This window comes from Phyllostomus discolor, chromosome 4 (genome assembly GCF_004126475.2).
Source record: "Phyllostomus discolor isolate MPI-MPIP mPhyDis1 chromosome 4, mPhyDis1.pri.v3, whole genome shotgun sequence".
Lineage (NCBI taxonomy): Eukaryota > Metazoa > Chordata > Mammalia > Chiroptera > Phyllostomidae > Phyllostomus > Phyllostomus discolor.
The window spans coordinates 184,009,464-184,032,049 of NC_040906.2; the positions used below are offsets into that span (position 1 = coordinate 184,009,464).

General features: G+C 38.9%; 1 protein-coding gene across 3 annotated transcripts in view; it reads left to right on the forward strand.

Moving 5' to 3' along the window:
- The first annotated feature begins 2,528 nt into the window (after positions 1–2,528).
- ENPP3 (ectonucleotide pyrophosphatase/phosphodiesterase 3) overlaps positions 2,529–22,586 on the forward strand; it is a 75,846-nt gene continuing 55,788 nt past the window's right edge. For all 3 annotated transcript variants that reach the window (XM_036024732.1, XM_028509664.2, XM_036024733.1), the window contains exons 1-5: positions 2,529–2,697; positions 5,625–5,700; positions 10,987–11,109; positions 12,907–13,032; positions 16,306–16,366. In XM_036024732.1, the coding sequence (XP_035880625.1) occupies positions 2,620–2,697; positions 5,625–5,700; positions 10,987–11,109; positions 12,907–13,032; positions 16,306–16,366 (464 nt within the window). In that variant the 5' untranslated portion in view covers positions 2,529–2,619. The remainder of the gene's footprint in view (positions 2,698–5,624; positions 5,701–10,986; positions 11,110–12,906; positions 13,033–16,305; positions 16,367–22,586) is intronic.

Sequence of the window (22,586 nt, forward strand, 5' to 3'; positions counted from 1 at the left end):
CACGGAGGGTGTGGATTTGGCTGGTGTTCAGCACTCAGGTGAACTTTTGAAATGTTTCTAAGATTTGAGGTACTCAAAAGAAATTGGGGGTTTCTGCTAGAGCAGAAAATATGACTAGAGACTGAGCAATGCCAATATCTCTATGTACCTTAGGTAGATTTCCTGAGGTTCACTTATATCAGGACCAGAAGGACTAAGGTTTTTCTCCACTATAATATTCAAAACTTAGTAACTTAGGGATGATATGAGGTCACCTTAAAAATGAAGAATTTGTTGTCAAGAGTCAATTAATTGTAAGTTGCAGAGGTGAGACTATCAGAGGCCCCAGATCTTTCTTATTTGGTGTGTGTGTGTGTGTGTGTGTGTGTGTGTGTTTAAATGGGGGTGAGGAATGCTGGCAGTGTGGGAGGTAATGAATTACATTGAGGATTACTGCCTTTGGGTCATTTAAACTATAAGAACTTAACATCCACCATTTACTATACTTCTCTTTTTCTTTGTTGCTATTTAGCTTCTTTCATCATAAGTATGTTGTAGGCAGTTAGGCAGATAAGAGCAGAGCAAGGATGATGAGCCAAGTGCAGAAGGTTCACCAGGGTGGGGAGGCCCGGCTGCCTAGCAAAAGGCAAAACTAGGGAAGCAAGGACTTCATCCCTAGTGTAACCTTTTCTCCCCTAGCATATCACTGGCTATGTGGTTTGGACCCCCTGATCTTTCATATCGCTGGTCACGCAGTTTATATCCTTTGACCTTTCTTCTCTAGAGATAACTTCAAGGCTTCTGATATATTTCATCTCCAGGCCTAGAAAATCAGCAGACCAAACAAACACCACTGTGTACGGCTGCCCCAGGTCAGCTGCAACAACTAATGTCCCTCTGCCCCGGTGTCAATTGATTGGTGGAGACCACGGCCCTGAAAGGACACAGCTGGAAAGCTGATGAATATTCTGCTAAAACTCTTCCCTGAGACCCCCCCTAAGATTCCCACCTGCAAGAGAGAGATAAAAACAAAGGACCCAGTGCCCACTCTCCCTATGGGTAGCATGCCCTTGCCTTTCCCTTCCTCCTCCTTTTCCTCCCACAGGCATGCACCCCCTAAACTCTATTAAGACTTGCAACCAGGGGAGCAGCAGGTAGTGGCAGCTTGTCCTGGGCTAGCTCCCCCAATCTGTCTCCAAGACCCCTTTTTCTCTGACTTCCCAGTGATCTAAAACAGTCCAGCCTAGGCTCCTGTTATTTCTTGTATGCTAAGCCCTTCCTTGGTCCACTGTCTTGAGTGTGCTTTTGTGGTGGACAATATATTCTTGCTTTACTGCACTTTGTCTCTTGACTGAAATTTTTCCTTCAAGAAGACAAGCACTGAGGTCTTGTCATCTTGCTGATAACAAGCACATGTATCTATAAAAATAAGAAAATAGCCCTGGCTGGTGGCTCAGTGGATAAAGTGCCAACCTGTGAACCTAAAGGTTGCTGGCTCAATTCCCAGTCAGGGTACATGCCTGGGCTGTGGGCCAGGTCTCCATTTGGGGGTGATGAGAGGCAACCACACATTGAGGCTTCTCTCCCTCGATTTCTCTATCCCTCCCCTTGTTTCTAAAAATAAATAAGTAAAATCTTTTAAAAAATAAGAAAATAATCTGTTTAACTGGTTAGTAAAAAGAACTATAAGAACTATAGTCATTTAAACTATAAGAACTTAACATCCACCATTTACTATACTTCTCTTTTTCTTTGTTGCTATTTAGCTTCTTTCATCATAAGTATGTTGTAGGCAGTTAGGCAGATAAGAGCAAAGCACTTATCTGAATATTAGCTATGGGGAGTTAACTGAGTAAATATTTGATTTGTGATAAATAAGATACATAATTTAAATAAAGCCTTACTTTACTCATCCGTAAAACAAAGATAAAATGTTTGTAAGGGGCATTGTTAAGTTTGTCAGGAGATAATGTGTATAAAACATGTCAAATTGTGGCCCTGGCTGGTACGGCTCAATGGATTGAGCACCACACTGTGAAGTAAAGGGTCACCAGTTTGCCAATCAGAGCACATGCTTGGGTTGCAGGCCAGGTCCTCAGTAGCGGGCACATGAGAGGCAAGCACACATTGATGTTTCTCTCCCTGTCTTTCTCTCACCCTTCCCTCTCTCTAAAATAAATAAAATCTTAAAAAAGAAAACTTGTCAAATTATGAACACTGTAAAGTGCAAGTACACAATTAAGTACTTTACATACTTTACATGGGTGTAGCAGAGCTGGAATTACTACTATGGTGAAAGCACATTTTTTAATGTTAATTTTCCACTATGACATAAAGTGTATGTAAATATTAAAACTCCCTGGAATTTCTGTAAGGAGGCCCTTTGTTTTGTGTCTTTAGTATAAACCAAAAGGAGAAAAAGCACAGTTATCTACAATGTACCGCACATAAGCTTTCATATCTCTACAGTGTTGTTACTACACCTTACTTCTCTCTTGATTGTCCAATCACTAAAGGGCTGTGATCCTCCCAAAGAGTTAAAAGTCAGTCACTGTAACTCCTACAGTTACTCCTTGCCAGGCTAGAGAAAGGAAGGAGTTATCTGTCTCTGCTAAAATAGGTTTATGCAGCTGAAACCCAATGGATTCTCTGATGACTTTACAAGTGGAAGAAACTGTTAAGAAGACCACTGTTAAGAAATACAAAATAATTTGTATTGTAAGTACAGTTTATTTTTTATTTTACTTTATTGTAGCTTTATGTCAAATGTTAAATGCATACTCTCTTCATATTTGTTTGTATTACTATTTAAATGTAAAGTTTTAAGTAATTGTGTTCAGTTTTATGACAACTGTAAGGCATTTAATAGTTTTATTCATATTTTACAAGTAAAAACATTTGAGAAACAACAGATGAATATTTGATCAAACTGAAAGTCAGGGTCTGTGCCAGAATACTTTGCAACATTTCTTTTCGTATGCCTACAATTACTTCCCAAGTCACATTTTTATTGCATGAATATTTTAAGATCAGAAACAGAAATTAAAATCACTGTATCGTATATCCTTTGTTGGACTATTGATTTTATTCTGTTTTATTTCCCTCCTATAATTAATCTCTTTTGCCTATTTTTCTTTCTTGTTCTTTTCTGTCCTAAAAACAAAACAAACAAACAAAAAACTACAAAAAAACCTTTTTCTTAATTTTATTACACTCTCCCTTTTGTTTCTACCATCAAACTTTCAGGGAGAGGGAAGCACTTTTCTGTTGCTTTGGTTTTCTCACCATTCAGCCGTTCCCTGTTGTCTAGTTTTGTTTTCACTGCACTCAAGTCACCCTTCAAAGCCAGTCCTCCCCTGTCCTGCTCCGGAGTCTCTATGACAATATATAGATGTTGCTCAGTATTTTCTCATTTTGAATTGTTCTCTCCATTTGCTTCTACGATGGCATTAAAATTCCCATTTTTATGACTTTTCTTCTTATCTTTATTCTCAGTTGATATCTTTCTTCTCAATTCACAAGAGTCTTTCATAGAGCCCTACCTAAAGATCTTCAGACAATCTCATCTTTTATCCTTTTAAGAGTCACATTCTGAACCAACAGTCCCAAGTCCCTAGCTCTGACCTCTCCCTGAGTTTCTGCCACACAATTTCAAGTGCCTCCTCATTGGCACCTCACCTAGTACCTCAAGCCAAAACGTACTGCACAATTTCCCCACACCTATCCAGCTGCTGTTTTCTCCCACATTCCTTACCTGAGTTAATGTTCCACCATTCTCTGTCACTCAAGCATCATTTCTATGAATAAATTAAACAATGTGTGTGAGCATTGAACCCAGTGATGATAATGAAGTAAATCCTCAACATATTTTACTTGTTTATTATCCTTCTGGAACTTTGCAACAACGCTTTTAACTCATATGTCATTCATTATATTTATCATATCTGATAAACTCAGGAGATTATAAACTTGGGAGCAAAACTTATGCATTGTTTATATAACTTTGTATCCTTCTAGTGGCTTATTAGTACATATAATAGAAGCTCAATGCTTTATAATCATAGTTGCAAAGGTACCTTAATGTTTCCAAATTTTAATATTTCATTAAAAAAATTTTAAGGTATCTGTTGTGTTTCCAGCACTCTTTATTCAGCCAAGCCACAGCCCAGTGTTGGACTCTCAGTGAATGTTGGAGGCCTTTCTCCACTTCGTAGATAGCATGAGGTAGTTTGACATACAGGCATCTCAGTATCAGGGTGCTTATTCAGAATTCCATATTTAGAGTAAATAATTGCATGAGATTAAAAACTAACCTTCTTGCTCTCGAGGAGCTTACAGAAGAATACAGAGGGCAAGCCATAAATATATAGAGCAAGTACGAAGTCAGCTAGCCGTTGCTTATTTCTCCAGCAAGTTTGACCTGCCCAGGACTAAAGATGTTCATTGAAATATATCAACCTGTAAATCTGTGATGCATGAGGTTTACCATAGGAAAGTTTCCCAGTGTTCTATTTCTTTGTAGTATTCCTAGTCTTGTCACCAATGGCTTTTGAGTATCATAACAATGGACTAAGTGCTAATAACGTTATTAAATAAATGTTTCTGTTCACCTTTTCTCTCCATCCTTTGTACTAAATGAACACCTGCCAGAAGGTTACTGAACCTTGGGTGAACTTGAAGATTTCATATGAGAATTGTCTTCGGTAGATGTATTAATTTGTCGGTTGATTTTGATGTTGTGGGGTGTTTTTTCTTTTTTTCATGAAAGTGATTTGTAAAAGAAAAAACTACAGCAAAGGTTACAGGAATTGTAAGTTACTTCCTACATGATCTGTGTATCCACTGCATTCATATTCTTTATGGCAATATACAGTATTCAGACTCTATCATCTGGCTTGCTTATCATTAGACTTGATGGATGGGGAAGAGGTGAGGGGGAAGAGGTGAGAGGGAAGAATTCTCTTTAATTATACCACAGCCTAACACTAGTCATAACGTAAAGTCCACTACGTTGAGGAGCTTTGTCAGCAGCAGTGATAATGAATGCTACACACAATCTTTGGTCACACAGCTTCCAAATTATGCTACATCATTTTCGTTATGCTAAATCAAAGCAGATTATATACCATGTGAACTTATTATGTGAACTTATTATGTGAACACTACATTTTTACTGATGTTAAATATTCTCATTGTCCTCTGATGGACAAAGTGGGGTGGGGGGAGAACCTGCCCGTAAGAATGAGGTTGTTAACAACTTCACAGTTTTGGAAAGTTTTGTTTGTTTGTTTTTTAAGATAAATGGCCTTCAAACAGTTGTCTAGTTAAGAAAGAAAAATGAAGAAAAATGGGCAAAGGTTTCATGGTTTAATTCACTTGGTTTCATGTGTTTAATTCACTTTAGGGTTAAGTTAATGGGGACAAATGTATTTAAATTTAAGGATTTGTAATAAATGTTATTTCTTCCCCAAACTCTCTTGTTGTCTGGCATTAAATACAGTTATGTACTTCTGCCATTGTTGGGTCTGGTAATATCCATAACCAGAACACTGTGTGCCCTTAGAATCCACTGAGGGAAGCAGTTATCTGGATCTTTGTATATATAGTTTTAAATTGTAAAGGTCGCTTTTCATTTTTTGTGGTAGGTTCTTCTCATTTTGTTGGTGGTTGTGACGCTTGGATTAGGCCTGGCACTTGGACTCAGGAAACCAGACGGGCAAGGTATATACCACTCAGCGTTTTCTCAAAACATTTGTTTGTTTCTTCTTTCTCCTCACTTTCACCTGTCCAAACGTGTACCACTTCTCACCCAAGTTTCCTCTCCTACAGGTGGCACCTTCCTTCTAGGTTCTCCTCCTAACTTCTCTTATCAGGAGACCAACCGGTGATTAGCATTGTTTACAGGCAGGCTGGACTTTCCTCTTCACCCTCGCCCCTCTGCTCCTTTGAGAGTCGTACAGTCACTCCAGTATTTTATCCTCACTTTTCCTTACCTTCCTAGAGGACTTTGATAACTGGATTAAAGACTCCTGACCCAACTCCTACTATAATCCTGAATATCAGATAATAAACTTGAACTCAGGTCTTTGTCGCTCCCTTCCCAGGACCTCCTGCTACCTCTCCTGTGTCTTGACTTCGCCTGTGTATTGTGCTTTCCATGAAATCTTGAGATCTGTTGGTTAGGCAGTGCCACATTCCCGAAATGTAGTGCAGAATAAAAGCTTCACAGTTTTTTTTTCCATAAGAAGCAAAGAAAAAAAAAAGGCGATACACTTCCCAAAATATCAAAACAGCTCACATCTCTTTTGCCAGATCTCATTAGTAAGAACAGTAAATAACCCATTTACAAGTGGCTATGCATTGTTTTGGTACTTTTACTAATGGGAAGCATGAAGTCAAATGTTAGATAATTTATGCCCTTTTTAATTTTAATCTGGTTGATTAACTTCTACTATGACTCCTGTAGGGCAAGCCTTAGCACTTCTTTATGACGGAGATTCTTAGTGAGGTAAGCTGACAATTTTCCACTTGATTCCACTTGACAATAAACAAACACTCAGCGCCCCTAGGGTAACATGAAAACAGTGGAACTGAACAGGTGGACTTTGCCTGCCAAATTATTGTTTTTTCTTAGTCACTTTCCTGTTGTGTTTCTGAACTACAATGCCAGTGTTGGATCTAACGAGTGTTGGCTGGCTATTTTGGTAGTCAATTCTGATGTGGGTGCACTCATGTGGGCATCATTTCTGCGTGATTTTATCCCACAAAGCAGGAGGCACATACTAGTCTCTGAAGAAAATCTCCAGTTCTTTGACTTCCTTCTGATAGTGCTACACCTACTGGCTGGCTTCCCAGAGTAATTGTTCTGTATTCATTTCCTCCTCTCTCAGTCTATCAGCCCTTACGTGGCATCATTTACCCCCCCCCCTCGCACCCCCTCAACCACAGGGCATGGACATTCAACTCCAGCCCCTCTTCACCAGTGGGCTGATCATACCTATCCCTTCATTCACCCTCCACAACTGTCTCCTAGCCCTCAACCCTGGACCACTCTCACCATTCTTTGCTCCAATTAGCCCACCTTTTATGGGCAATATATTTTTTCTAGTGTGAATTTTTGAAGTAGTTTTTCTACTTTGTGTTTGTTTGTGTTCTTACAAATTTAATGTTTTATGTGCATGCATTTTTTTTTGTTTATTCTTTAACAAATGAGCACTGACTATGGGCTAGATATTATTCTAATTAATTTAATTCTAGTTACTATTCTAATTAATATAACTCTAATACAGTCATAAAGAAATAAAAATCCTTCAGAGAGTTTATATTCTAGCAGGGAAGACAGACAATAAAAATATAAATAGGCAATATATATATAATACTGTAGGGAAAGTGCTAAGGAATAATTCAAACTCTAAAAAGGAATATGGATTATTGAGTCAGGGTGAGATGGGGTGTATGTGTGAAATAACTTTTGAGTAAACAGCTGAAGGAAATGAGCAAGAATCAGGATATTTTATATTTTATATAAGAGCATTCCAGGCAAGAGAAAATAACAAGGGCAAAGGCCTAAAGCTGGAGCTTGCCTGGCAAGTTTAACTTCAAGAACAGCAAGGAGAACATTGAACTAGAACTTGGGAAGATTCGAAGAAGGGTAGCCAAAATGAGATCAACCAAAGAGCAGCCAGGACAAAGAAAGACTGGTAGGTCAAAGTGTGGTCTTCGGTTTTCATTCTGAGTGTGATGGGAAGTGATTGGAGGTTTTAGGCAGAGGAATGACATGCTGTTCTTGCTTTTCAATATTACTACTTAGGCTGCTACGTTATTAACAAATGGCAGAGTGAAACAATGAGAAGAGAGACCAATTAGGAAATAAATGCAGTAACACAGATACGTTTTGTGTCTCAGACTGGGATGATAGTGTGTAACTGGTGAGATATAGTTAGATTCTGAGTATCTTTTGATGTGGTAGATTTTATTGACTGACTGGATATAGGGTGAGAAAGAGAGGACTCAAAAATGACTTTAAGCCCTGGCTGGTGTGGCTCAGTTGGTTGGAGCATTGTCCTATACACCAAAAAATTGTGGGTTTGATTCCTGGTCAGGGCACATGTGAGGGGGGAACCCCCCAAAACCGAGAATTTATTTATAAAAAATTGTGTACTTATTCTACACAACTTAAGTCACCTTCAAAGTAGTCTCCATTTGATACAATACATCCATCTAAATGTTTTTCCCACTGCTCAAAACAGTTTTTGAACTCGTTGATTTTGATGCATTTTAGTGCTTCTTAAGTTTTTTGTTTCATCTCTTCCACATCGGCAAAACATTTCCCTTTGAGGCCTTTTTTTAATCCAGGGAAACAAAAAAAAACAAACGAAAATGTTGCTCAGGGTGAGATCCGGTGAATAGGGAGGTTGGGGCTCAGGGGTCAAACTGTTTTTGGTCAAAAACTGATGAACACTCAGTAAAGTGTAGGCAGGTGCGATCGTAAACCACTCATCAGGAAATGGGCAAACACATTGAAAGAGTCTTAAAAAAAAAATCACTGAAGCCTATTGTGGCCTGTCACGCCAGTTGGTGCACTGATACAGATGGGCTCCTAGAACGCTTGCCTAGTGGGAGAAGCCAGTACTAGAAAGGGCCTGCCCTCCAGAAGATAACTCCATTTCTTGGGTCTGCCCTAGTACCTAGGTTGTAGGTTCAGTGTAGGTTCAGTCTCCCATGAGGGCACTTATGGAAGGCAACTGATTGACATTTCTCTCTCTCTCCCTCTCCCTCTCCCTCTCTCTCTCTCTCTCTCTCTCTCTCTCCCCCTCTTTCTCCCCTCAACCCCCTTCCTGTCTCTCTAAAATCAATGAACACATTTAAAAAAATGTTTTTTAAAGAATGGCCTCAAGATTTTTGGCATGAATGTCTGAAAATAATGGCACTTTCATAATTAGATTGGACAAGATTGTAGAAGAAGCTGGTTTGGGGAGAATAATTAGGAGCTCAGTTTTGGATATGTTAAATTTGAAACATGTAGTAGATGTTCAGGTTGAAAAGTCAAGAAGATAGTTGGATATATGGGGCTGGCTTTAGGGGGGAAGTCCTGGATGGATATACTGAAGGCCTTTTGTGTAAATGGTATATAAAGTTTTTTTCCTACTTTTTCGTTGAATTTTTTAAAACATTCATCTAAATTGCTATGCATGCATGTATTCATATGTATCTATCTGCTTACTACTTAGTATTCTTTGACTTATACCCAGCATGCCATTTGACCTATGCCCTCTCCCAGTGCTGGAAACCCAAGGTTGGCTTTAATTTCTTAATATTACTTAAATTCTGCAGGTTCTCTATTGGACCTCTGTGAGGTTTGCTTTTCCACGAATTCTCAAGAATGGAATTCTGGGGCCTTAAGGTTTATATTTTACCTTGGGTAATAGTCCCAGATGATTGCTTTCTAGCCTACCTTACCTTCATCATGCATCCCAGCCAACCCTTGGAATTATCTGGCTTTCTCATTTTGGGCAATGTAAAGGTGGACATAGAGCAATATCTTTCATTTTGATTTTTGTTTCTTTGTCTTGCTGCTCCAATCTGTATTGGTTGCTCTCTCAGTTTGTTTGGTGTATTATGAGTCATGTTTCCATATCCTCTCCACTGTACTGGATCTTATAATTTTTTGATCTCTCTCTCTTTTAACTTCCTCATTTTGCTGAAGAACGCCCATCAGTAGCTTCCTAAATAGAATGCATACAACCTGTAACTTGAGTTCTTGCCGATCCCAAGACATCGTCATTATCCTAACCTAGCACTTGACTATTTGGCTAGATATTGAACTCTGAGATGAAAATAACTCCCCTCCAGAAACTTGAAGACATTAGTTTCCTGTCTTCTGGCTTTCAGTGTTGCTTTTAAGCAATTTGACACTATACTGACTTGTGATCCTTTATAAATTATTCATGAACTTTCTTAGGAGATTTCAAGATCTCTTTATTCCTGTTGATCCCTCAGTGCGGGTTTTGCCCTGGGAAATTTGGTGGGCAATTTTGAAGTAATAGTTTATAATTTTCCATTCTGGGAAATTTTATAATATGATTTTTTAAAATAATATCATCTCCATATTCTTTGTTTTCACTTTTTGGCACCACCTCGTTTTATGGTCAACTAAGTAGTAGCCTTAATTACATCTGCAAAGTTGCTTTTGCCGTCTAAGGCAACATACTCATGGTCTCAGGAACTGGGGCATGGAATCTTTTTAGGGACCATAATTCTGCCTGCCACACTTTTCTACTGAAGTTTTTCTGTGACTGTCCTCATGTTTTTATTTCCAAGACCACCCTGAATGTTATTTCTTGTTTTTAAAACTGTATCTCTCTTATTTCCTGGTTGCAAAATCTTCTCTTTTCTGAAGATCTCAGTATTAGCTGTGCATGTGTGTGTATGAGTGTGTTTAACTCTTATGCTCCCTGCATTGTTTTCTTTCAACCAAGATTTTTCTTCTCCTCTATTTTTCTTGTTTGTTTTGGTCTTTGTCTTTTATGGTCTTTTTTTGTCTTTGTCTTTTTATGCTCAAATATCTGGTAACTATCTGTTCACATTGAAGAGTAAAGTTTGTTCATCTTTTCTCATCATAGCCATCCTCTATGTCTACTGTCTCTGTGACAAAATCTCCTCTTCCTAAATTGCTCCAGATGAGGACCCTTCTATTCTGCAGGGGCAGGTGGGGTGGATGTAGTCACTGCTCCATATCTCGATTTTTAATCAGTTCCACTATATTTAGCTTTGGGCTGTCCCTCTTACCCCCACCTAATAGTACCTGCTGTCTCCAAGTCTAGAACCTATCTGGGGTCTTAGAAAAAATCATTCATGACTTATCACTCATTACTTACCATTGCATCGAGAGATAATACAATAAAAATTCTCTATTTGTCTGTCTGTCCTAGTCTGTGCTAGGTACTAATGTGCTTCTGCCATCTAGCCACAAGATTCCAAGAACTGGTTTCCTTATTTTCTTTACAGGCAGCTGCAGGAAAAAATGCTTTGATTCCTCATATACAGCACTGGATGGCTGCAGGTGTGATGTGGGATGTAAAGGCCGAGGTGACTGCTGCTGGGATTTTGAAGACAACTGTGTGGAATCAAGTATGAATCCTGAGAATAAGTTTATTATTATGTTGGTTGTGCTATCATTAATGCATGTCCAAATGCTCACCATACACCTTGTATACTTGTTTGCTAGGGCCACTGTAATGAAGCACCACAAACCGGGTGGCTTAAACAACAAAAATTCATTTTCTCACAGCTCTGGAGACTAAAAGTCCAAGATCTAGTGGTTGACATGGTTGGTTCCTTAGTCATACTAGATTAGGGCCCACCCTAATGACTTCATGTTAACTGGATTATTTGCCAAGATTCTTTTTAAATAAGATCACATTCATAGTCATGGAGGCCAGAGCTTGAACTTTTGGGGGGTGATTGTCACAATTCAACCCATAACACCTTGTATAGAGGGTCTATTATTATCCTTTCTCCATCTGTAGTGATAAACACAGAGTCCAAACTTTAGTTAACGGAGGTTGAGGAATACGTTTTCAGCAGATGAAATGCTGTATAGTTTCATAAGTTCCCGTGGAGTTTTGCTGTGACTTAAGTTAATCATCATACTTAGTTTCATTTGCTGTCATTTTCAGATTTTAGTGTGCATAAGACTTACATGGAAAGCTGATGCTTCTTGTTGATTCTATTGCCAGTGCTCCACAGAACACAACTTGAGAAAAACACTCTTCTCTAGGTAGAAGGTGCAATTGCAATGTTTAATTTCCTAAGAAATCAGGGAAGGTGGAGGGGGGTCTAGTGCTTCCAGGAGGGGGAGGATTAGAATCATGGAGCACCTGCCCTGGCTGGTGTGGTTCAGTGGATTGAGCACTGGTCTGTGAACTGAAAGGTGGCCTGTTCCATTCCCAGTCAGGGCACATGCCTGGGTTGTGGGCCAGGTCCCCAGCTAGAGGTGTGTGCGAGGCAACTGATCAGTGTATCTCTCACACACTGATGTTTCCTTCTCTTTCTCCCTTCCTTCCCCCTCTTTGAAAGTAAGTGAATAAAATCTTAAAACAAAAATGATAGACCTCTTTATGTTTTCTTCTATGAAAAAGAAGGGGAGGAATAACCTAGTATAGATAAGATTTGTATTCCTTTCACTTAATTTCCAAAGATCTTTCCTTTCTATGCAATAGGGAGTGGAGAACTCTGTGCTTAAGGAAGCACACAGCAATCACCTATTCAACATATTTGTCTAAGCTCAGAGCTGATGTTGATTTTAGCTATTGTTTCCTACCAGGTGTCACTAGGAAGCAGCCCCAGTCCAGCTTTATGTTGTTTTTAGCATTGACATATATTCATACTATCTCATATGTTAGTGCTTAGCCTGGGAGAACACTGGCAGTGTGATGAGGTGCTGATCTACCACTTCTGTCACTCTCAGCTTGGGAGGTCCCCTGACCTGCGTACATTCTCACAGACCTGAATATGTTCCTGTTACTTCTGTTGTCACTGGCTCTTCCTTGCTGCCTGTCCTTAGACAAGGCTGGGAAAAGTTGCTCTCGGGTGACAACAGTCACTCAAGTGTTACTAGTTCTTCATCATTGGGAGCTCCTATCTTTGGGTGCAGGTAGTGCCAATGTTCAGATTTTCTCCAAACTCAGGTGTGCATGCTATGTAGGACCAGAACTATGGCTTTTAAAGCTGCAGTTCTCTCTGCCACCCATGCCAAACGAAGAAAAGTGGTAGATTTCTTCTCATTTGTATTATGTATTTTCATATATTAATGCAGGTAAACCAAGAATTTGATTGTACAAGGAGAAATGCAGGGAACTTATAAATTTTGGTATTGGATACTTAACATAAGTTAAATGTTCAAAACCAAATCATGTAATTTTACAGCTCGAATATGGACATGCAATAAGTTTCGTTGTGGGGAGAAGAGACTAGAGTCCAGCCTTTGCTCTTGCTCAGATGACTGTTTGCAGAGGAAGGACTGCTGTGCGGACTACAAGAGTGTTTGCCAAGGTAAGTGGAGGATGCCGATCCATTTCACCTCTGTAAGTTTAGCATTTAGTGACCCTAGAGCTGGTCTTGGCTGCAAAAATTAAAACCAGACAGAGAAGGACCCCATATAGGACAAAAGACAAAATGTGTTTACTGTGGGAAGAAATGTGGTTTGTGCACTGCAGAGGAAGCAAGCTTATAACATAATTCAAGCTCATAGGTATTGCAGGAGAGAAGAGAAAGATTCGAATTTCCTGTTTGTCTGAAAGGCAAAGTCTTTTTCAGTCCCATGACCATGCAAGACATACTTGTGGTTTGAGACACCAGCAGGAAGACTCAATGGATAAAACATCATGAAAGGTCACTTGGCCTAAATATCAGTTTGTGAAACCAATTTCATCGTTGAAACGACTGGGTCCTGAGTGGTTAAGTTCCTTATTGAGGAGCCTCTGGAGTCAATGCAAAGTCAAGATTAGACTCCAGGTTATTCAGTTTCTGATTCCACTTGCTTGCCACGTTATGAATGATGTCAATTTAAAAAATAAATCACCAATCCCTTTGAACAGCTGGTGGGATTTACAAAAATGCCCATATACACATAACAAAGAATTGCCTCAAGCTACAAACCCTCGTTTCATAACACCAAACCCAACTCAGCTAACTAATATTTTTAGACATAAAAGAGTTTAGGTTGAATTCTGATTTTTTTTAAATGGGAGGAAAATATTGAAGTAGAAATATTAACTATATAATCTCTTTAAAGAAAATAGTTAAGTACTAATAGGTGAATCTGTTTTTACATAAAATGTAATTGAAAATTAGTTAAAAAGAGCAATCAGAAAGAAAAATATAATTGTTTGATATTTTGATAGAGAATTTGATAGAGTGAATATTATAATTTTAAAAATTCCTCTAAGTTTCCAAACACAAGCATAGTTTCTGGTTGGCTTGTTTCTCTACTAAGTTCAGTGACCACGTTGCCTCTGGACTCTGTGTGCTCCCGCCTTCAACTCCAGTCTCGGAAATCTTAGCTTTTATCTCAAGCCTATCCTCAGGTCATATGGTAAATGTTTCCACTGAGTTCCTTGCACAACATTACATAATTTCAGAGAAACAAAAGTAATTATCATCAGCCGTATTAAAGTTTACCATTACCACTAATTGGGTGCTTTGATAGTTACTAATTTTAGTTTATTTTTTAAACAAAAGTAAGTGTTCTTCACTCTAAGGATTAACACATTATATGGAAAGATTTTAAATTATTTTTGCCAAAATTAGACCTTCAAACAATGACCTGAGGGGATTTTAATAATTTTTGTACACGAAACCAGCTGGCCAATTTTTTAAGTTTAGGAATTTAAAAAACCTTGTGATAAATTTCTAACGAACACTGGAGAGAATAGTGTGATGGTTTCCCATATGTTCATCACCTCGTTTCAGCAATGATTAATCCTGGCTGATCTTGTCTCATGGACACAGCATAATCTTCAAAAAGATAAAAACATGAATCTCATGGGAATGCCAAGTAAACATGTCAAAGATTTATAAACACATTAGTAAGATAACCGACTGGGATGTTCAGCTGCTCAGAGGGAATCACGGAGACGAAGTATATATGAGACTACAAGAAGGTTGGCACAGAATGACTAAAACTAACTTTTTTTAAAAAAGATTTTATTTATTTATTTTTAGAGAGGCAAGGGACGGAGAAAGAGAGAGAGAGAGAAACATCAATGTGCAGTTGTTGGGGGCTGTGGCCTGCAACCCAGGCATGTGCCCCGACTGGGAATCGAACCTGCGATGCTTTGGTTCGCAGCCCACGCTCAATCCACTGAGCTATGCCAGCCAGGGCTAAAACTAACTTTTGATGGGACAGAATTGATCTGCATTTCTATAGGACAATTTATTTGTTATGAAACTATAATCAGTTATATTGCTATTAGTTTTCTACCAGTTAACTGCTACCCTTGTTGAGTTGTAAAATGAATGGTAAAGAATAAGCAAGATAATGGTATATACTCCTAGGTAATTGGGTAATCCATATATGGGCTTTTTAAGATAATTTCCAGTGTGACATTGAAATGAAATCTAGTGATCAGTTCTCTTTTTGCTTATTTTCAAGTTTTGAATCTTTTCTTAACAAAGCACACTTTTATTTCCCCCAACATCTCCCCAAATTTTAGATTATATTGAAGTAAATTCTAGACTTTATATAATTCATCCATAAATATTTTCAGCATGCATATAAAAAACATGAGGATTTAACAAAATTACAATACCATCAACATATCTAAAATATAGTTAAAAATCATTTGTCATCAAATATTCATTGTGTTCAATATTATGTTTTATAATATTTATTTAAAAGATTTTTGAAGTATGATCCAAATAGATTCCACACATAGCAACTGGCTGATATATTTCAAGTCCTTTAAAAGTAGGTTTGCACTTCTTTTTTTCCACTAACAATGTACATTTCAGAGAAATGGGATCAGTTGTCTTGTAGAGGTTTCCAATCTGGGTGTGCAGATTGCATCCTCTCTGATATGTAATTTGTCATCACCTACATCCCCTGAAAATTGGTAGTTTGAACCTGAGGACTGTTCAGATTCGGGTGCAATTTGTTTATTTTGCAAGTAGATGGAGGTGTTACTTCCATCAAGAGTCACACGTTGTCTACTTGTGTCTTTTGGGGGAGATGTTAGCTATTGATGATCATTGCCTAGATCCATTAGGGTTTGCAAATGATGATGTTCGTATTTTATCATTTATACTTTATTAATTAACTGGAATGTTCTATAAACAGAAACATTTATGAATAAGAATTTTTTAGTTAAGATCTTAGAAATATGTTCAATTTTCCCCAATATATATCAGTTATTATTATTAGCTGTTTCTTTTTTCAAAATGTCATCTTTCCTCTTTTTTAGATGGTATAGCTGTATTTGTTAAACTCCTTTTCTTCTAACAGAAAAATATTGTCCTTGAGGGTAAAAAAAATTATTAGTAAAAAATAAAGAAATTGTCCCTTTCCTAAAGCTAAAGGAATTCCATTTGTTTTTCTTGGTAAAGATGAGTTTCCTGGCATTCGGTTAGTGTAGATTATTGATCTGTGCAAATCACCAGAGGCACTGAGCTCGCCAATATGTAAAATAGCATGTAGCATATTCTGGAAGAATCTTCTCATTGCAGTAACACGAACTGTAGTTTGGGAAGATCTTGCCCATTGAACGTGTGTTTCTCTTTCTCGTCTGTGGCGCCGCAGTCTAAAGATTCTGGTCTTCTGCTTTCCAGGAGAAACGCCCTGGGTCAAAGAAAACTGCAGCACACACCAGCAGCCTCAGTGTCCAGAAGGGTGAGAACGATATAGGAAATTTTATTCCTCTTGAACAGATGGCACGTGGGAAGTAGCTGAGAGGCAAGATGGAATTTCCTTCTCTGTTTATATTCCAAAACAAAAAGGTTAACAAAAGATTAGATTCCTGGTGACTCAAACTATTAAGTGATTTGTTTGCTTTGCTGTTTACAAAGCACTTTTATATTAATTTATTATATTCATGTTTTAAAAAATGCCTTCAAAATTGGTTGAAGTATTTATATTAACATTTCCAACATCCTGCCTTAAAAGTATTTATACTAACATTTCCAAGATCCTATGGTCAACACTGGAATTCAGATCTAAATTACCCCAGCCAGAACTCTCTTCTATTAACATCCTGACATGTCAGACTTATTCTCACTGAGGGAAGGGGAAGAGATTGTCCATGGAAGGTCTCACAGTGAAAGGTGGACAGTGAAGAAGAGCTGAGGGGGACTTAGTCTGGTGGGCATGGGTGATGAACCTGTGAGGTAACAACCTTCACTCCCACTCCTCCCACGCATCTCCGCCGTACAGTTAGGATGGCCGCTTCTCCAGCTGCCCAGGCCTGGCAACAACCTCCCCCTGCCCTCTCCCTGCCCTCTCCCCTGCATCATCTCCCAGGTAGGGTGGATTTCCCCTGTCCTCCAGTTGCCCCTTCTGCCTTTGACCTACTGCACTCTTCTGGCCCAAGCGGTGGAAGGATGTCAGTGGGGTAGAAGAGGGAGAAAGGAATTTGGCAACAGGAAGACTTGGTGGAGGCATTTTAGATAGTTTTATCTCACTTTTTTAAAATGGGTGTGGATACTGCATTTTTGTACCATGCTACTTCTGTCTAGCCCAACCCTCAGATTCAGCTGCCCTCTTCAGCAGCTCCTGGGTGAAAGAGCAACACATTTAGAATAAAAAAGAGACTTGAGTTTGAGTCCTAGTTTTGTCTGTGGGAATTTGCGCTAGTCATTTTTCTGAGCTTCATCTATAAAATTGGAACAATAATAATATAATAAAGTTCAGGTGATTTCATGGGAGAATTGTCAACAAAATAATGTCCAGCCTATAGAAAAGTTTTATAAGTTTTTTGAGCCAAAAGTTTGAGGGTATGTCAGGAAGCAAAATTTCAATGGATTGAGAAAATGCTCTGGAGAAGGGTAATTTTGCAGCTTATTTTATACATTAGGATTGAAAGAGAAGCTGTAAGAAGAGTTACATGAAATCCATGGATGGTAGATTAAGAAGGCTAGAGGTTTGGACAAAAAGCAGAATAAAGAAACACATACCTCTATTACATTGGTGGGTACAGGGTGGTTAATAATTAGCATTTATGGCATAGAGTCATGGTTTAATGGAACTGATAAGCCACGGAACAAGCCATGGTTTGGTTGCCTTGTGCTCTGGGGCCTGCGGTTGTGTCTTCAAAGAGTCTAGAAAAGAAAATTACTCCAACAGGGTTCCCTTAAGGTAAAGGCTGACCCTTGCTAAGGACCTGGAATGTGACTAGCTGGTTAGACCTGACCAGCTGGGAATTAGTGATCAGCCCACCCCGTGTGGTTGCTTTGGTCACTGAGCTTGTCCATCTGCCATATGCCCTGCCCCAACCCCCGTAGCTTGTCAGGTTTATTACATAGTTCCTTTTTTTATTCATAGAATGGATCAACATCTTGATCTCACAGGTGTTTGATCCTGTTTTTAAGCTGCAAGGTGATTTTGATGGCATCTTTCTAAATAAAAATTTTTTAATTAGCATTACACCAATGTACATTGCAATATGCCACTGTAATCTCTTGATGAATTTTCTACGCATTGTAATGGAAACAGTCCCAATTTTCCATTTTTACTTTTGAAGTATAATTCATAGTTATTGAAATGCACACATCTATGTGTACAGTATAATGAGGTTTAGAAATTTAGAAACTTGTGAAGCCCACAAATATAGAATATTTCCAAGATATAGAATAATTTCTTTACCCAGAAAGATGTTTTATGTTTTAATTTCTATCACCATAGATTCCTATTCTTAAACTTCATATCCATGGAAATATATATTTTCTTGTGTTTTTGTGTGTGTGTGTGTGTGTGTGTTTTTCTTAACCCAGTATTGTTGAGATTCCTAAACATTGTTGCATGTGTCATGTCTCTTACATGAGCCTCTGCACAGCATCTTTTCCTTGATTCAGACATTGCTCCCATGCTCTTTCTTTCCCAGAGATTTATTTATTTGTTTTTAGAGAGAGGGGAAGAGAGGGAGAAAGATTGGTTGCCTCTCACAGGCCCCCACCAGGGGCCTGGCCCAGTACTCTGGCATGTGCCCCGACCGGGTAGGCAACTGGCAACCTTTCGGTTTGTGGGATGATGCCCAACCCACTGAGCCACACCAGTCAGGGTGGTCCCATGTTCTTTTCATATTCTTTCTGTTTGTTCTTTAGGGCTTGGTTCACATATCATACCCCTGGAGAGCCTATTCTCACCTTATAAAGCTTAAATTTGACACCCTTTTATGTACTAGAATAGCACTCTGTACTCAAATCTAGTCCCTAGCCACTCCTGTTTACTTATCAGTTTCATTCCCTAGATGAAAGCTGTAACTCCTTTGTACCTTTATGCTTAGTCTAAATGAATTATTCTACGATAAATCATATTCTGGGAAAGCAAATGGACAGACTTGTCCTCTAGACTCTTCCCCACAGTTTCTTTTACAATGCGAAATTAGATGGCAATGCTGATATTTTTTCCTAGCTTTACTCAAGCACATTAAAAGAAACTGAAATTCTTTTGCTTTCTTTTTTTTTAATATACTTTTAATTTTACCCACTTAACTATCCCTAGGGATGAACAAAAGATAGGTAGCAATGTTCTCCAACCTCTCACTGAAAAAAAAAGTGGACATTTCAGTGATGAGTGTGGAGCGCCCCTCTGTGGAACAGCGTGAGTACTACAATTTATTTCTCAACAGGCAGGTCCATTGCTGTTGCTCCCTTGAAAACCTTGTAGTTTTTTGCCTTTGGTCACCTTTAGGTCAGATGTTACTGTTTCATTGACTTCTGGGATTTGCATCTCATTCCTTTCCTGTCAGTTATCTGGGCTTCAGGGAGTCTCATTTGGTTGCCACAACTTTTCTTGTCACAACAGCAGATGCACATGATTTCATGTATGAGGAAGACGTGGCACATTGCTGGGTTCTTGTCTTGGCCTTCACAGACTATGGCCCTGTGAAGGTTCAACCCAAGTTGAGTGGAAAAGGCTATGTTTCTCTCTGGCCTGCCAACTACCTTATTAAGACATACAGCTTTGTGTTGTTGTTGAAATGATTTTTCTTATTTTTAGCTGGTATCAGCATTCAGAATTTTCTTTATGATAGTATTGGGTGTTTGTCAGAATATTTAAAGACTTATTCCAACAAAATTTTTTGAAAAAGTATGTTTTGTTTGAAATTTCAAACTCTGAATCCAGAGTTGAAAATTACTTCCACATACTCACTTGTATGCACTTTATTTGCAATTTTAAACAAGTTTACTGTGTTCGTAATTGCTATTCATAAGAGCCCTGACTTGGAAAGCACCTAAAGTCCCATTAATAGTAGAGTGAATAAGTTGTTTATGCACTCATTGCAATACTAGATAGCCATGAGAAAAACTACATGCAACAAGATGGATAAATCTCAAACATAATGTTAAGTAAAAAAAAAGCCAGACACAACAAAATACATACTAAATGATTTTGTTTGTATGTAAGTATTGTATATAAACAGGTACAACTAATATATACTGTTGGAATTCAAGATACTGATCACTTACCCTTGGTGGAGGGGTGGTCTGCGACTAGAAGAGAATAGAAAGGGAGAATTCTAAGGTGCTGGTAATATTCAGTTTCTTGTTCTAAGTGATGGCTGCACAGTGGAGTTCAGTTTGAAAAAAGTTTATGAAACTATACATCTGTAAAATGTTTTTGTGACTTATGGTCAACATAGAGGCATAGGCAAAGATGGCTTGCCTCTTCGCACAACCACAACACAATTACAACTAAATATAGAAAACCATTACTCAGAATGGGCAGAAATGGAGTTAAATGGAAGTTTGATAACTACAGAATTAAAGAAACCACATCCATCCAGACTGGTAGGAGGGGCACAGATGTGGAACAGGCTGGTCCCACACCCACATGTGGTGGATAAAGATTCAGGAGGGATATCTTGGGAGCAAGGAGTTCCAGGCCCACACCAGGACCTCCAACCCAGGGTTCCAGTGCTAGGAAGATTAGTCCCCACAATTTATGCCTGCAAAAACCAGTGAGGATTGAGTTGGTAGAAGAAACTTCTATACCCCCAAATAGTTCCTTGTAAAGAACCCACATATGGACTCACCTACTCAGACTTACTCCCTCTGGGTTGCAGCACAGGGGAAGCAGCTTGAGGGGCACCAGTGGTGTGTAGGAGGAGGCTGAGGTGTCTGGCATCAAAGCAAGGAGAGGCCATTGTCTCTTTTCTAGGCCCTCCCCTCACAGAGCTGGCAAACTGATGCCATGTCTAAGATACTATCAACCTGGCTAACACTCTTTAACTTGCCTTGGAGGTCCCCCGAGACTCTGTCCCACCCAAATTACTGGCCCACTCAAGCTGCTTTTCCATATGAACAAACAAGCAGCAGCTGACCTCAGTGAGCCCCAGGCCCAGAACTAGTAGTCGAGATTCACAGCTTGGCTTCATCTGGATGTCTCCAAGCCCAGTGCAAGTAGCAGCCATCTCAGATGGCTTTATAACTCAGGGAGGGTGGCCCCAGGCAAAACACAGGTGGAGGCTGACCTTGAGGTTTCCTGCACCACTCAGGAAACTCCAGTGCCAACGTACCCAGTGGATAGCTACAGACCTTGTTGGGGCACCAAGACCCTGCTCCTGCACAGCAGATCCTCCACAGAGGGTGGAAGTTGGTGGTAAGTGGTCACAGCCAGTCCTTGTAGCTGACTAGCCTGGATAAACCCCTCCCATTGATCTGCCAACAACAATCAAGCCTCCACTACGAGAGGAAGGTATACTCAGCCCACACGAAGGGCACACCTTGAGTAACCAGCTTGGTTGATAGGGGAGGCTATGCCACTGGACTCTACAGGACACCTACTACATTAGGCCATACTACCAAGGCACAGAGTCAAAGCAGCTCTACCTAATACATAGAAACAAACACAGGGAGGCTGCCAAAATGAGGAGACAAAGAAATATGGCCCAGATGAAAGGACAGATCAAAACTCCAGAAAGAGCTAAACGAAATGAAGATAAGCAATCTATCAGATGCAGAGTTCAAAACAGTGGGTATAAGAAAGCTCAAGGAACTTAATAAGGATATTGACAGCATAAAAAAGATCCAGTCAGAAATGAAGGGTATACTAATTGAATCAAGAACAATTTAGAGGGAAGTAACAATAGAGTGGATGAAGCCGGGATTCAAGTCAATGATACGGAACATAAGGAAACAAAAAACAGCCAATCAGAGGAAGAAGAAAAAAGAATCCAAGAAAAAAGCTAGGATGGTATATGCAGACAGTGGGACAACTCTAAGCAATTCAGTATTTGCTTCAAAGGGGTGCCAGAAAGAAAAGAGAAAGAGCAAGAAATTGGAAATCTATTTGAAAAAATAATGAAAGAAAACTTCCCTATTTTGGTTAAGGAAATAGACATGCAAGCCCAGGAAGCACAGAGAGTCCCAAACTAGATGGATGCAAAGAGGCCCACCCCAAGACACATCGTAATTAAAGTGCCAAAGGTTAAAGATAAAGAGAGGAGGGGGATGTGGGAGAAAGGGTGAAAGGTGAGGGGATTAAGAAGTACAGATAAGTAGTTATAGAAAGCCATGGGGGGTGCTGAATGGAGGGGAACAAAGGGAGAAAAATCTGGACAACTATAATAGCATAATCAGTACAACATAATTTTAAAAATGTGTTTGTATATGAAATAGAAGAATATTTTAAAAGTAAACAATATTGAATTAAAAAAAAAGACTGTGTCTGGATCTAATGCAAAAGTTATCTTCTATCATTTTAACTTAAATACTGGCCTAAGAAGAGATTACAATGCTTTTGAGGTTAATATCAATCTCTTGAGATATTAGAATTGTCAAAATATAGAACTTTAGAATAAAACACTTCATAAACTACCATTTTTAAATTTCATATCATAATTATATACAAAAGACAGTAGACTGCTTGCAACTTTTATATTTTTTATGATTTT